Source organism: Theobroma cacao, chromosome 2 (genome assembly GCF_000208745.1).
Source record: "Theobroma cacao cultivar B97-61/B2 chromosome 2, Criollo_cocoa_genome_V2, whole genome shotgun sequence".
Taxonomy (NCBI): Eukaryota; Viridiplantae; Streptophyta; class Magnoliopsida; order Malvales; family Malvaceae; genus Theobroma; species Theobroma cacao.
Genome location: NC_030851.1, coordinates 10,188,489 through 10,203,515, shown reverse-complemented (window position 1 = coordinate 10,203,515; position 15,027 = coordinate 10,188,489). Strand labels below are relative to the sequence as shown.

The 15,027-nt window shown below is 34.9% G+C and overlaps 1 protein-coding gene across 2 annotated transcripts; it reads left to right on the top strand.

Moving 5' to 3' along the window:
- LOC18608662 (jasmonic acid-amido synthetase JAR1) lies at nt 10,882-14,378 on the top strand. 2 transcript variants are annotated; one of them, XM_018116296.1, is made up of 4 exons: nt 10,882-11,563; nt 11,916-12,017; nt 12,217-13,037; nt 13,624-14,378. In XM_018116296.1, the coding sequence occupies exons 1-4, from the start codon at nt 11,232-11,234 to the stop codon at nt 14,157-14,159; spliced, it is 1,791 nt and encodes a 596-aa protein (XP_017971785.1). In that variant the 5' UTR covers nt 10,882-11,231; the 3' UTR covers nt 14,160-14,378. The 2 variants fall into 2 exon arrangements, with proteins under 2 accessions (XP_017971785.1, XP_017971786.1); XM_018116297.1 differs by lacking the exon at nt 10,882-11,563 and adding an exon at nt 11,604-11,757.

Sequence of the window (15,027 nt, the reverse complement as noted above, 5' to 3'; positions counted from 1 at the left end):
CTTTAACAATACCTTACTATTTTTTGAAGAAGTTTAGATTGAAACTGTCAGGTCTCGAGACTTTTTTACCATCACAACTTTGAATGGTCTCCTAAATCTCTTGCTCAAAAAAGGCATCTCCAAGCTACTAACCAAACTTTCAATGTAACACCCCGTACCCTCGTATAGTAGTTAACCTAACTGTATCGATAACACAAAGGGCCAAATGACGCGAATTCAAGTGTCAAAGAGCGGTGATGGGTGAAAGGAATGTTTTAGAATAAAATATTCTGCACGCGAGAAAATAATAATTAAAAAATAATATTTTTGTCGAGGATAAATTAGTGAGGTAAAACGTGATTTAGAAGTGAATCGGGGCATAATAAGACATTTTGGGACTCGAGGAGACAAGTGGAGAATTTTAGAATAAAATAATATTAAAATATTAATATTTTATTTGATATCGAGATTGGTCATGAAGGAAGATTATATGGCTAATCTAAGTGGGGGAGAAGAAAAACAAGAGAATTTTGGAGAAGAACGACATAAGTAGGGCCCGCGTGCCTTTATTTAAGAGAGCAAGAGCGAGTAAGTATATATTTAAATATTATGGTGACATCTTGGTGAAGTGCAAATTTTATATTTTAATTGTACACATGTAAAGGAATAAAGATAGAAGGAAATTGGAATTAAAAGAAGTGATTGAGGATCAAATTGTGAATAATGAAAAGTTTAATGGGACAAAAGATAAATAAGGAAAAGTTGAGGACTTAAGTGTAATTATCACATTTGAAGTTAAATGGGAATTTACTAACCAAGGGAAATTAGATTATGCGAAATGATGGAATTTGCATGCAAAAATTTACTATTACATGCAAATGATAGCATGCAAAAAAGAGGAAGTTAGTGGAGAACATGTGAGACCCCACCATGCATAGTAACAAGAAAAATAGTAAAAGTAAGATTAAATTTCTTTTTACATGCAATGGGATTAGTGCATTAAGTGGCCAAATAAGGAAAGGAAGATGTGATGTGTATATGACTTAAATAATTTAATAAAAGACAAAATAAAATATAAGGTTAAGTTGCGCATGAAGTATGATTGGTGGAATAAAGAAATAAAGCAAGGAAAGATGAGAGACAGAGGTGGCGAATGGAGAGAGAATGAATATAGATTTTGGGCCAATGCACAAGGAAGAAAATTGATGCATGAAGCACCATTGGATGGCAAAATGGCCAAATGAAATTAAAAGGAAATGGGTGCATGAATTGTAATTGGTTTGAAAGTTGGCCAAATGAAATAAAAAGAAAAAGAATGCATGCATGGTGATTGGTCTAAATGAGTGGCCATGTAATACAAAAATTTAAAAAGTAACGGAGAAAGGAGAAATTAGCCTTGGTGAGAGTAAAGGCCGACCATTTTGAAAAGAAAAATAAAGGAAAGAAGTTTGAGAGGTTTCCACCCACGATGAAGAAGAAAAAGAAAGAAAAGAGAGAGAGAAAAAAGGAAAGGCTTGGTTTTTACACAAAATCAAGAGGAACTATAAGGTTCCCTCCCCCCATCTTGAAGATTTATGTTGTTTTATCACCCAAGGAGTCTTCAATACTCTAGAGAGAAGCCGTGGAGTGTCAATGGAGGAATAAGCTCGGTTTTAGTGATACAAGCAAGGAAAGGTAAGGATTTTTGTTTTTAGCTTGAGAAATCTTTGAAAATGAGTTGATGACTAAGAGAAATGTCTTATGGCAGCAAAGAGCATCTTCATTGAAGGAGATTTGGTGACAGCAAGCCACCAAAACCCATGGGTGCATAGTGGATTTAAGGTGAAAGAAAAGTGGTAAGTTTAATACTATGTTTTGAGGCCTATGGTTAGTTGAATATTGTGAAGAATGATTGTGTGATTGTTGGCAGCTTGGTGAGTGGAATATTGGAAGAGCATTAAGGTTGCATGCAAGGTCAAATCCACCACAAAGATAAGGCATGCAATGTGTATTGTTATTGTGATGACAAAGGTACATTTAGAAGCAACAGTGATGGTTGAAAGCTCGAAAAATGTAATGTGTTGATATAAGTTGTTGTGAAAGGCTTAAAAGGTTATGAACGTTGGTGTGCATGAATTAATATTGATGTTATGCTTGGTGATAGCATGTAAATGTAAATTGTGGTGCATGTGAATTTAGAAAATGCTTGATGAAAATAGATTTATAATTGCTGCCATATGTGAGGTTATTGGTGTGGAAATGATAGTCAAACTTGATACATATCATGGGAAAATATTACTATATGTGCTAAAGTTATAAATAAGTTGCTGATACTCATAATCTAAAGAATTACGCAAGCAATGGATATGAAAAACCCTAGCAAAAATGTGTTAAGATGTAAGTTAATAGAATAAGGATTCAAGATCGAATGAGAAAAAAAAGTGGAAATGATATACAGTAACTATATTGATGTTTGGATTGTTGTTAGGAAGTGAAAAAAGTAAAGATAGTGTGCTGTGGTGGTGTGTCGGAGGAAGTGACGAGCGATCAGCAAGTAGAAATAGCTAAATACGCATTTGAGTCAATAGCAACGTCGTATCCCACTATCGTAAGGTGAGTAGGGGGTGTCCATTTTAAAATTTCCCTAATTATGTATATATATATATGTGATGATTTACTTTAAATGCAAACTTGTGGAAAGCATGAGCTAGTAGAATCCTAGGCATTTTGTGGATGCGTAAATGTTTGAAAATGCTTTGATTATGTATATATATATAAGTTATTTATGTAAAGGATTTTAAAGTCAGTAACAAGCTTTTCAATACGATTTCTATCCAAAATGTGCCTTACTGTTTGTATGATGTGCATTCATGAGATAAATCACATATTCACCATGCCACTTTGATATTAAAACCTCATGCAAAGGTTTATAATGTAAGTTTTATTAAAAGGGGGTTTTATCATGATACTATGATCGGTATTTTGAAAATGATTTGAAATGATCCTTTGAAAACCCGATTTGGATTCTAAATGGTTTTAATTAAACTAGGAGGTTCAAGAGTAGGCTAGATGTCACATCGGATAAGTGTGATCCTTGTGCACAAGTGAGCTCTAGCTAGAGAACCTTTGGGTCATCGACGGGCTATTAGACATGGCTGGGGCCATTTTCTGTGATATACTTGGCAAGGCCACAATTTGTTATATGTGGCTAGGCCACAAGTGATATTCGTAGTTGCGACCGCTTGATTTCTCCGATGTTAGCCAACATCGTCAAAATTGCCATGACATGTGGGAATTTGGTGGAAACGTTGCTTCCGGATTTTTATTTCGTGGAAGTAGGTCCACGTGTTGATATTACACTTTATTACTCGAGAGTGGCATCTTTTTAGGTTTTCAAACTTGTAAGCTTTCGCATGGTGAAAACTATAAGATTTTTCGTAGCTCCCCTTTTTATACTAAGATATTGGATTTAACTCCTCGCGTATGAGGCGATTTACGAAATTGACTTACGAGCTTGTGTAAAAGCTTTGATAATGTTTGATTTTTATGAGAGCGTGCATGTTTACGATGAATTGCCTTAAGCAAGTTGTTAAATGATTTCGATGATAGCAATCTTTTACTCACACTGATTTTGACACAATGATGGTTAAATGATTTTTTGCATAGAAATCCTTGGTTTTATATGTAAGGCACAATGTCTCATTTGCTTTTAAATAGTTTACATGTTCTTATGATTTATATATTCAAATCTTTTACGTTTCGCTTGTTTCCCCTCTATGCCCTACTCATGGAGTTGATGATCACTGAGTCTGTGAGACTCACCCCTTTCTTTCCTTTTACAGATAAGTAGTCTGCTCAAGTGCATCATATAGCACACCGAGATTTATGGCAATGTAGGTAATGACACCTCTTAGCCTTCCATTCCGAGTAGCTCCGCTGCTAGAAGTCGAGTCATTGCATTCTATCTATTAATATGTAAATGGATATTAGTCTTGATACAAATATTAAATTAGATATTTTGGATTTCAATGTATATACTTATGATTATATGGATTAAGGGTCAATTGATTTATCACGTCCATTGTTCAAATTATGTCACGAGAGCACATGGTTTAAAGTGATAATATGATTGGGTAAACAAGTATGATGAACTAACGGAAATTTCTATTAAAGGCTTGTTCGGGACTTGACGAGTCTCTCTCGGAAGTCTCGAATGTCGATAGTGACCGAGGAGGGGTCGTTACATTCAACAAGCTTCTCACAACCACAAGTTCAGGTCATCAATATTAAAGAAGTAATCAACAATCCCATTTCGTAGCTTTTTCAGATCATCTATTATCCGTCCATTAAAGTTGAGTCTACAAATAGAGTTTACCTTTTTCCATATTGATGCCATCTTATGAAAGTATTTAGTATTTTAGTCTCCTTCGAGGAACCATCGCACCCTCGCTTTTTGTTGCCAAGATGTCTACTCCACCCTTAGAAGTTTCCATATGTTAACCCTTAGTCGTTTGATTTCCTCTCTAATTTCACTATTTGATACCTCATTCTGTAACTTTATTTCAAGATCATGGATAATTTGTTCTGTGCTTTTGATCCTCATTTCCACAATACAAAAGGTGGCTTTTTGCTAATCTTTGATGTTTATCTTAACCCTTTTCAATCTATGCAAAACTCTAGCTCTTTTCCCCTTTAGGGATTTTATCTCTTGCCATGCCTTGTTGAACATTTCATGGAAGTCACTTTTCTCTAACCAATGGTTAAAAAAACGAAATGGTATGGGGCCCAAATCTTTCTCTTCCATAAAAAGTAGAATAGGATTGTGATTAGATATCGATCTTAGAAGGCAATGTTGTTGAAGGTTTTGGCATAAATCCAAGATTTCTGTCACCATTAAAAATTTATCAATTTAACTATACAATGGTGTTTCCCTATTGCTACTCCATGTGTAATGGCCACTGCACATCAGTAAGTCAACCAGCCCTGCCTCCTCTATAAAATCCAAAAACTATCTCATTGTTCTATCATTAATTGGGCCTCTTATTTTTTTTCTTCACAACTCTTGACAACATTGAAATCTCCTCCAAGGATTCATTGGATCTCATGCACTTTCATTTTCTCAATTAGGTTTTCCTATAACAACTATCTATCGTTATAAGATTTCAGGCATAAATATTCCCCCAACCACACCAGAACCCATTTTTTTTAATTTTTCTTATAACCAGAATATATCTCCTATCAATGATGTGACTGTCCATTATAAAAAATTAACATCCTAGTAGCTAAGCAAACCCCAAAAGCACTTACCACGTCAAAAACCGACCATTTACCAGTCTTATTTCCCTACATTAGTTTTACCCATATCACTTGCGATTTCTCCATTTTGGTTTCTTACTGTATTAGGATTTTCGACCTATGTCCAACACTAGGGTTTCTAACCACCCTCTCGTTTCTCTGGTCTCCCTATTCCTCTGATGTTCCATAAAATGCAAATCATAAAAATAAAGAATCTAACTGAAAACCACTAACCTCATTTCAAGCCTCTCTCCACTATGCTTTCAGCCGTGATCAATAGAACAATTTTGTTACCATTCACCATCATTTCAAGGGCTTATGGGATTTCTTTATTATTGTCGATTTTGAACACGCAAGTATACGTATCGAACAAGTAATATAGTGATGAAGTAACATATCATTCCCACGAAGATTTGTTTCTAAAGTTTCACTAAGTACTAAAATTATAAAACAAATTAATCTTATTTAAATAATCCAAAAATTCAAGAAAAACTAACTAAAAACAATTAAAAATCAACACTAAATAAACTAACAAATTAAATAAGTTAAGAAAAACTATATATTAAAGACCTAGGATTATGGGTTCATTCAGCATTTCATCTAATGCCAGCTTTTCTTGTTATTTATCTTTCCTGGATGGTTTTACTAACCTAAAATCCAAAGTTATGACAAGTCTCCATAGAGTTGCTTGTGCAAATACCTAACTTAATTAGTTCACTATATGTCTATAAGAATTAATTAAATTACGTTCATTAAGCAAGTGTCCTAATGTCGCTATGTATGGCAATTGGCATATGTCTACCCGAATCCCGAATCAGATCACTTAAGTGACGTGAACAAACTCTATTCAAACCTTAGTCCAATCTAAAATCTCTCTATCAAGTCTCAATTAGATTCACAAATCAATTAAATGTTGGCCAAGCAATCAAAAGCATTAAGAATATATTTGAATAAGCAAAACTACACCCATTCATGATAAATAAAAGAGAAACTAATATTCAAACTGCATGTTGAAATCCATCGCAATCCTAGAAAGATAATTTAGCTCATAATGACTAATAAAAATAACATCCAAAGAAATTGAGCTATGAATCCAAGTCAAAGAAAATAAAAAACAAAACACAAAAGTACAGAAAGAAACTAAGTGTTGAAGCTTTTCAATCTCAATTCTCTTTCAAATTATCTTGTTTTCTTGATTTGTTCTTGGCGTGAAATCTCCAGAATAGTTGTTTGTTGCCTCCTTTTTAAAATCTTTGAAAAAGATCCCTTAAATAGGCTCCAAGTAACCTAATTTCCAAAATCCCATAAAATTTTTATTTTTGGAAAACCGCCCAGCATTGCAACACTACTTCTTCAGTGCTACGGCGGTGAGCTTTCAAGGAAATATGTTGTGTGCTTCCTTACACCAACACTGCAGCCTTGTTCTCCCAGGTTTATCAAATTTGCATGTGATTTTCACCCTAATTTGGTCCGAACTATGTAAAGTGGTAAACATGAAAGCTTTAGCCCTATCTTTTAAATTTCCAATGGCTTAAGAATCACATCAATTGGACTCCGGGATTGAAAGATATTTTTCAAATACCGCTTCATGTTCAGTCCATGCATACTTCTGCAGTGTTCCGAATTGGATAAATATTTTGACTATGATCCAATTAGAATTGGGTGAAGTGATAAACATAAAAGTTATAACCCTTCTTCTTATCGTTCTGGTTGTTTAAGAATCACTTCATTTGGAGCTCTGTATAGAGGTATATGGTTAAAATACAAAAGCATATACAAATAAAGCCATCACCATACTTGCACAAATTTTCATTAAATGAGCCTTTTTCATCAAATTTCTTACAAAAGCAATAAGGGAAACTAGCAATAACTACTCTTAAAGTAATTTAAAACAAAATAACATAAAATTTAACTAAAATAGCTTAAATTAACTACTTAACATGTAATCAAACTTAAACTAGAAAAACACCTAAAATACTAAAATTCGAACCTAAAATCTCAAAGATCTAGCTACTTAAACCCCCCAAAATGTGTCAAAATAACTCTATATAATAGAGTTATTATTTATTGATTGATCTTTCAATCAAGATCTTAGCACAATTGCTCAACTCTTACCATAGCAATATCCATCCAGATATAATTTCCCAATATGCAGCTGATCTTCTTGAAAAAAGTTTCGTGCCATAAGGTCAATGAGGCATTTTGGATTTTATCCACTATAGTAAACTATCAGGATTTTCAACGTCATAGAAAGGCTTCACCAAGTTAAACCACATTTAAAATATCCTTGAATATTAGTCAATAAGCCATTCCATCTTACTTTTATCTTCAAATGTGAGTAAAAATTTCTAACCACCCATGGGTCGAATATGGGTATGAATACCCTAGTTAAAGAGCTTCGATTAGACCACTTGATGGTTGAAGTTCGACCTTATTACGCCAATTGCATTTCTTTCAAGCCAGTCAAAATCAATCGTAAAGAAAAAGATATGGACTCTATTATCAAGCTAAAATCTTTTCAACCACCCTCCTCGTTGTTGCTAATTTTCCCATTCAACTCAATCTCCTTTAAGACCCCTCTATTTTCCTTTAAAACTTTCTTATACAACCTAGAGTCCCTATTTCTTCCCAACATCTTGTTTCCCATTCTAGGTTCTATGTATGGCTTGATTTGCTTTCTCTTTCGAACTTTCCATCCTAACGTTGCCTTCTTGACAACAATCCTATGTCCATCAACCATTCTCTAGTTTCTATACGCAACTGCTTTCCTTAATTCTGCATTCTTTCTGTATCTTACAAACACGAACGTACTTCTTTTTCTATTTGAGCCCTCGCCTCCTTTAACTATTAATATATCCATCACTCACCCATAGTCTTCAAAAATATCTGTAAGTTCTTGCCATGAAACTCGACGACTAACTTTATCCATGAACGTCGTGAAAAGCTGGTCTCTTCAATCCTTTCTCCAATTATTGATGTTTCCTCAATTTTCATCTAGATTGACTCTGCTTTTGTTTTTCTTTCTAATTTTTTTTTGTTTTATTTCAAAGTCATCAGTTTCAATTGGGTTATGTGTGAGATATATAAAAATGAACTTATCTATCTCAAATACTAATTTGAAGCTAAACTTATTTAACAAGCCACCAGCCACTAGATTTTTTCCTAACTTCTAGTATAAAATAAACATCATTTAATACAAGAACTTTTCCAAAAGTAAACATAAGTTCAATAATGCCTTTTCTTTTCACTTGTGCAATAGAGGAATTCCCCATATACAACACTATTCCATCATTAACAAGTTCAATGGACTTGAAGATATTCTTATCCTTGTATACATGCTTTGTTGCTTCACTATTAATCCACCATGCTCCATCATCTTCGAGAAAATTGATCTTAGAAATCATGACAACAAATTTGTTGTTGTTCACACTTTGTGCCTTGTTTTTCAAAAGTTTGCATTCTTCCTTGATATGTCCAAGCTTGTTGCAATGAAAACATGGATCATTTTGTTCTTTTTTATTTTTTGACTGTTGGCATTAATACTAACAGAATGCTTGTCTTGTTGTTTGAAACCAGTTTGTTTAATGGTTTTGTTTTCCATCACATTGACCTTTGAAACCTCAAGATTCTTTACTTCAAGATTTTCATCCTTCTCATCTTGTTTGACTTGATCCTGGTTGCAATAATCTTCCTCTATTCGAAGATGATTACCAAGGTCCTCGAGAGACATCTTCTCTTTTTTATGCTTTAGAGTTTTCTTAGGGTTTCTCCATGAGCGAGGAAGTTTGTCAATCACAGAAAACACAACAATAGCCTCATCCTTGTTAAGATTATATTGCTTAAAGCTATTAAAAATGCATTCAATCTCATGAAATTGATTCATAACATCGTGATTATGTACCATTTTGTAATTATTGAAATGACTAACCAGAAATTTCTTACGAGTTGCGTCTTCAGCCATGTATCTAGCCTCCAACTTGTTATAAAGTTGTTTTTCATTAGCCTTATTTCGGTAGGCATCAAACAATGGATCTGACATTCTAGTAAGAATGTGATCCATCTTACATCGTTATTATCCCATTTTTGCCTCAAACGAATTTGGTCCACAGATTTTTCATTTTCCTTTGGTCTTGATGTAGTAGGAACATAGGCGAGCTTAAGAGTTGTAATGAGGAAGTGCATCTTGTGTTGCCAATAGATAAAATTATCTCATTCAAAGCGGTCTAATTTGACAATGTTGGTAGCCATTTCTTTTAGGGAAGCCATTATGTAATAGTCACTATTTTTAAAGCTTATTTCACCCCCACAATTCGGTATGCGAAAAGAATTTACAAATAACCTAAAAAATATAATGAAACCAACATTTAACTTCATCTTATACTACCACTAGACACGACTAAAGGATTATAGAATTGTCATGACCTTACAACTTGCCTCCTGTATCAAGGAAATTATAAGAAATTTGGATACTTTAATAAACAATAGGAATTTAATCTGTTTATGGTGAATTTATACTAGTATGTCATATCTAGTGAGTATAACACCACAAATTCCCTTCTTTTTTAAAGTTTCGGGGTGAGAACCTTTAAATAAAAAACAATCACCATCTTTCCAAAAAAAAAAAACCCTAAAAATCAAAATAAAAAGTGATTTGCCTTTGATTATAATATATCCTAAAAGATGAAATCTTCAACTTGGTCTGTAAAACCGTACATTCCGTTTTGGATTGAAAATACTGAGATTTGATAAGACTGGTGGTAGACATAGTCCAGAATTCTTCTACGTTATTCCAACCCTTCATTTTCAATCAATTTGAAACTCATCTAAAGCCTACCGTACAGGTAATAACATTTTCTCAGTAATTGTTCTTACATATTGCCACAAGAATTCTTGATTTGTAAGATTTATTTGATTAGTTTTATTCCTTTTCACTGTGGTTTAGAGATTTTTGTTTTAATCTTGTAATTAATTATTTTTACAGATACATATTTTGTAACTCTGGCTTAAATTTTTCACTAGCTAGCCTCAAACTATTTTGAGGATAAAAAATTGGCATCTCACTTTCTTTCCTTGAATTATATATCCTGAGACTCACTGTATACTTTATCCTATATATCTGATTTAGGGAACAGCCGAACAGGGGATAGGCATTAAAAAGTACCAAATGACACCATTGATCGTAAAGGGTTTCATCATTAAAATACCCCTTTTTCGTTGTCATAATTGCTACAATTAACTCCTATATAACACCTTCTTTTCCTTGTCAAAAATTCACAACAAATTTAAGTACAATGACTTTGTGACCGTCCAATTCAGCAGGGTTTTGGAGAAGAGAGTAAGAAGGGAATTAGCTGTTTTAGAACTTTTGGACTTTTGAGACATGAAAACAAAAGAAACAAAACAAAAAGAGAATCTTCATCACGACCCACCATTGGAATAAAGAAATCAGATGGCAAATAACATGCCATCATAAATGAAATGATGGATTTGTAGGCTTCGGTTGAGCTTTCTAAAAATCTGATCGAAGAAATCCCAATTCAAATTGCAACACAAAATGGGGACGGAAACTTTATCACTTTCAATTGATGGCTTATAAATTTGGAGGGAAAATGCAATGGGCATGGTGCCAAGCTGTCAGACCTGGTTGGCTTTGGTCCCCTGGCACATTCTTCTTCATATCTTTTCAAAGGAGAATCTCCCTCTGTCTCTCTCTACAATGATAAACCATGACTTGTGGTCTAGAACCCATCGTACCCATTCTACGATGGAGCTTCTGCAACATTAGGAGGTTTGTTGAGCTTTTCAATAAGGGACAAAGACTTTAGATAAATAGGCCATGAGCACGAGTATGATATTTTAAAGTGTGGGCTCCTTGGCTTTTCTCTATTACTCAGAGACACACAGAAAGACCCACTAGCTATAGCAAACATTTTTTTTTTCCTTTGGCTTCTCCGCTATTTTGCAGCACCACGATCTTGATGGAACCAGCTCAAGCTGTGACCAGTAATGGCAATGGTAGCTATGACTACGACATTATCAGTTGGTTCGATAGTGTATCGGAGAACGCGGCCATGTTTCAGAGGGAGACGCTTCACCGGATTCTTGAGCAGAATTATGGCGTTGAGTACCTGAAAAAGTGGTTTGAGGACATCAAAATCCAAGAGATGGATGCATGTGCGTTGGAATCTCTTTACACCTCTCTAGTACCTCTAGCCTCCCATGCAGATTTGGAGCCTTATATTCAACGAATTGCAGATGGGGACACTGCTCCTATTCTCACCCACCAACCTATAACCACTCTCTCTCTAAGGTACGTGTTTCTTTTTCACTTTTCCTGTTCCTTTCTACTGAACTTTTTTTTTTTTTCTCTTATCGGGTCTTCATTATCCCATAAAGTCATCGTTTAGATTTAGCATGTGATTTAAGGAACCAGAATATGGAATATGAGGACTCTTGCGTTCGATTCACCACAAGAGACACCTCTCATTTGAAACAAAAGTTGAAGTACTCGTATCTCCCTGTCATATTGATTTGAAACAAATATCAATCCCTAGCTTTTTTTTGTGCTCCGCTTTGGAAGAACCATTACTGTTGTCATCATCTTAATTTCTTGATGATTTCTTAATGTTTTTGTTTTTGTTCATTATGGTTTTTCTTTGTAGCTCCGGCACCACAGAAGGGAGACAGAAGTTCGTACCCTTTACTCGCCATAGCTCCCAGACTACTTTGCAGATTTTTATGTTGGCAGCAGCTTATAGATCAAGGTCATCCCTCCTCTTGATTGAAGCCATGCTCCAATTTCTTTTCAACTACCATATATCAATACATGGTCCTCTTTCACCATAAGAGCTATATCCACGCTATTAATCATTCCAGTTCAGTCGTCCGTATAATTAAGTTTACCTCTCTCTATAAAGTTGTTTTGCTTTGTCTGCGCTGATTCCTTTCTCTTTATTTTTACAGGGTTTATCCAATAAGAAACGGAGGAAGAATCTTGGAATTCATATATAGCAGTAAACAGTTCAAAACAAAGGGAGGGTTGACAGCAGGAACAGCAACAACCCACTATTACGCTAGTGAAGAGTTCAAGATCAAACAGGAGAAGACAAAGTTATTCACTTGCAGCCCTGAAGAAGTCATTTCTGGTGGAGACTACAAACAATCAACGTATTGCCATCTCCTACTTGGCCTCTTCTTTTCCTATCAAGTAGAGTTCATCACCTCAACCTTCGCTTATAGCATAGTCCAGGCCTTTGCCTCATTTGAAGAGCACTGGAAGGAAATCTGCAATGATATCAAAGAAGGCACTCTTAGCTCAAGAATAACCTTGCCGAGGATGCGAAAAGCCGTGTTGGATATAATTTCTCCAAACCCATCTTTGGCTTCACAGATTGAAGAAATTTGCGAGGAGTCACAAGCTTTAGACTGGTACAGTTTAATTCCTAAGCTGTGGCCAAATGCAAAATATGTATACTCTATAATGACGGGCTCAATGCAACCGTACTCGAAAAAACTGAGGCATTATGCTGGTACCTTACCGCTAGTGAGTGCTGAGTATGGGTCAACTGAGAGTTGGATTGGGGTGAATTTGGATCCTTCCTTGCACCCCAAGGATGTCACTTTTGCAGTAATACCCACTTTTTCTTACTTCGAGTTTATACCCCTCTACAGACAGGAGCAAGATTGGACTTCAGGCGCTGTTGATTTCATAGAAGATAAACCAGTGCCACTGTCCCAAGTCAAGGTTGGACAAAAATATGAGATTGTCCTTACTACTTTTACTGGTAAGCTTTCCCCCCGCCCCCCTTTTCTTACATCAATGAAATTGTCATTTCCATTACCATGAGTTTAGCCAAGAGATGGGAAATTTCATATTCCGTACCTATGTATACATTAGTCTCAGAATATGCAGCTTTTCATGTTCAAATTTTCAATATCATCATGAAGTCTAAAATGACTGTTACATCCAAGTCAGAGTTCTTAGCACTTTGATCAACCAAGGCAGAAGCGACAATTTATCCTGGTACATAAAATTACCCTCTTCTTTTTGCGTAGTGGATTCGTTGCGCCCTTACCCTATTATCTTGCTACAGGCCAACAATTGATTTGACAAAGTGCAGATCGCGGAAAGCGCAAATGCCAATAAATCTAGGATAAAATCTAATCCCTCCGTGATATATTATCCACTAGTAGAATTTAGGAAAGTTAGTCTGGATTGGAGGATAGCTCAATATCGGAGCCAGATACATCATGCTTTAAGGGTTATTGCTTATTCTAGTAAGATATGTGTGGTTCTCAGATATGACAGGTCATTTGTTGGAATTTTCTTTCAAGACCCTAAAATAACTTGTTTCACTTGTAATCTGGCAGGGCTTTATAGATATCGGCTTGGAGATGTGGTGGAAGTGGCTGGATTCCATAACGGGACCCCAAAGTTGAACTTCATATGCAGGAGAAAGCTAATTTTAACTGTTAACATTGACAAGAATACCGAAAAGGACCTTCAGCTAGTGGTCGAAAGAGGGTCTCAGCTGCTGAGCAAGTATAGAGCGGAGCTGGTTGATTTCACGAGCTATGCCGATGTGGTGCATCAACCAGGACACTACATAATTTACTGGGAGATCAAAGGAGACGTGGAGGAGAGGGTGCTAGGCGAGTGCTGTCGCGAAATGGATGCTTCTTTTGTGGATCACGGCTATGTTGTATCCAGAAGAACCAACTCGATTGGACCTTTGGAGCTTTGCATTGTTGAAAGAGGGACTTTCAAGAAGATTTTGGATCATTTCATAGGGAATGGAGCAGCACTTAGCCAATTCAAGACACCCAGGTGCACCAGCAACCAAATGCTCCTTGCAATCCTTAATGTCTGCACCATTAAGAGGTTCCGTAGCACAGCTTACAGTTAACAACAACAAAACAGGTTTATGCTCCGTCCGTCGGTTACTTCTAATTAAAGTACATTTTTGTAACCAAGTGTTCTAAATTTGAGATACTCCTTAGTTTCTTTTGCCTTTTATCAAACAATTGAAGTTTTAGGTGTAACAGGAAAAAAAATGTTTGAAAATTTTTTAGTTTAAGTTGACTTGCTTTTGGCAGAGTTGAAGATGACCACCAGCATTAATTCTTACCCTATTTGCCTAATATAAATAATATTATAATATATAATATATATATATATATATATATATATATATATATATATATATGTATGTATGTATATATTTGTAATTAGAACAGATGGGGTATAATAAATCTGTATATGTTGGTGCATTTTATAAGAAAGTGAAAATTAATAAGCTAGCTACTTTATAATTTCTTAGATAAATTTAGCCAAACCGTTTAACCAAACATTTATTCAAACTTTTTAATACTAGTACACTTTTTCCCACTTTATCAAATGTCCTGTCATCATATATTTGATCAACATTGAAGTGTTAATAACCCCATCGCATTGCATGTCAAAGTTGTTAATTAAAAGGGTTATAACATTTATTTAGATTTTTTTAGTCACAAAAATGTCAATGAAACAATTTTATGTGTGGGAAGTGTTGCATAATTAGAGAACTACAAAAAAAATGTTGAAGATGAAAACTTAAGAGTGAAAGAAAAATGTATATTATCAGCAATTCAAACTTATTTTAACAATTACTATTGCTAATCGTTCAATGAAAGGAAAAGATTCAATTACTATATATATTGGGACTGTAGAATAAAAATGCCTCATTAGATTTTGATTTTTTTTTTGAAAAACATATGATTCTTTATTAATAAGTA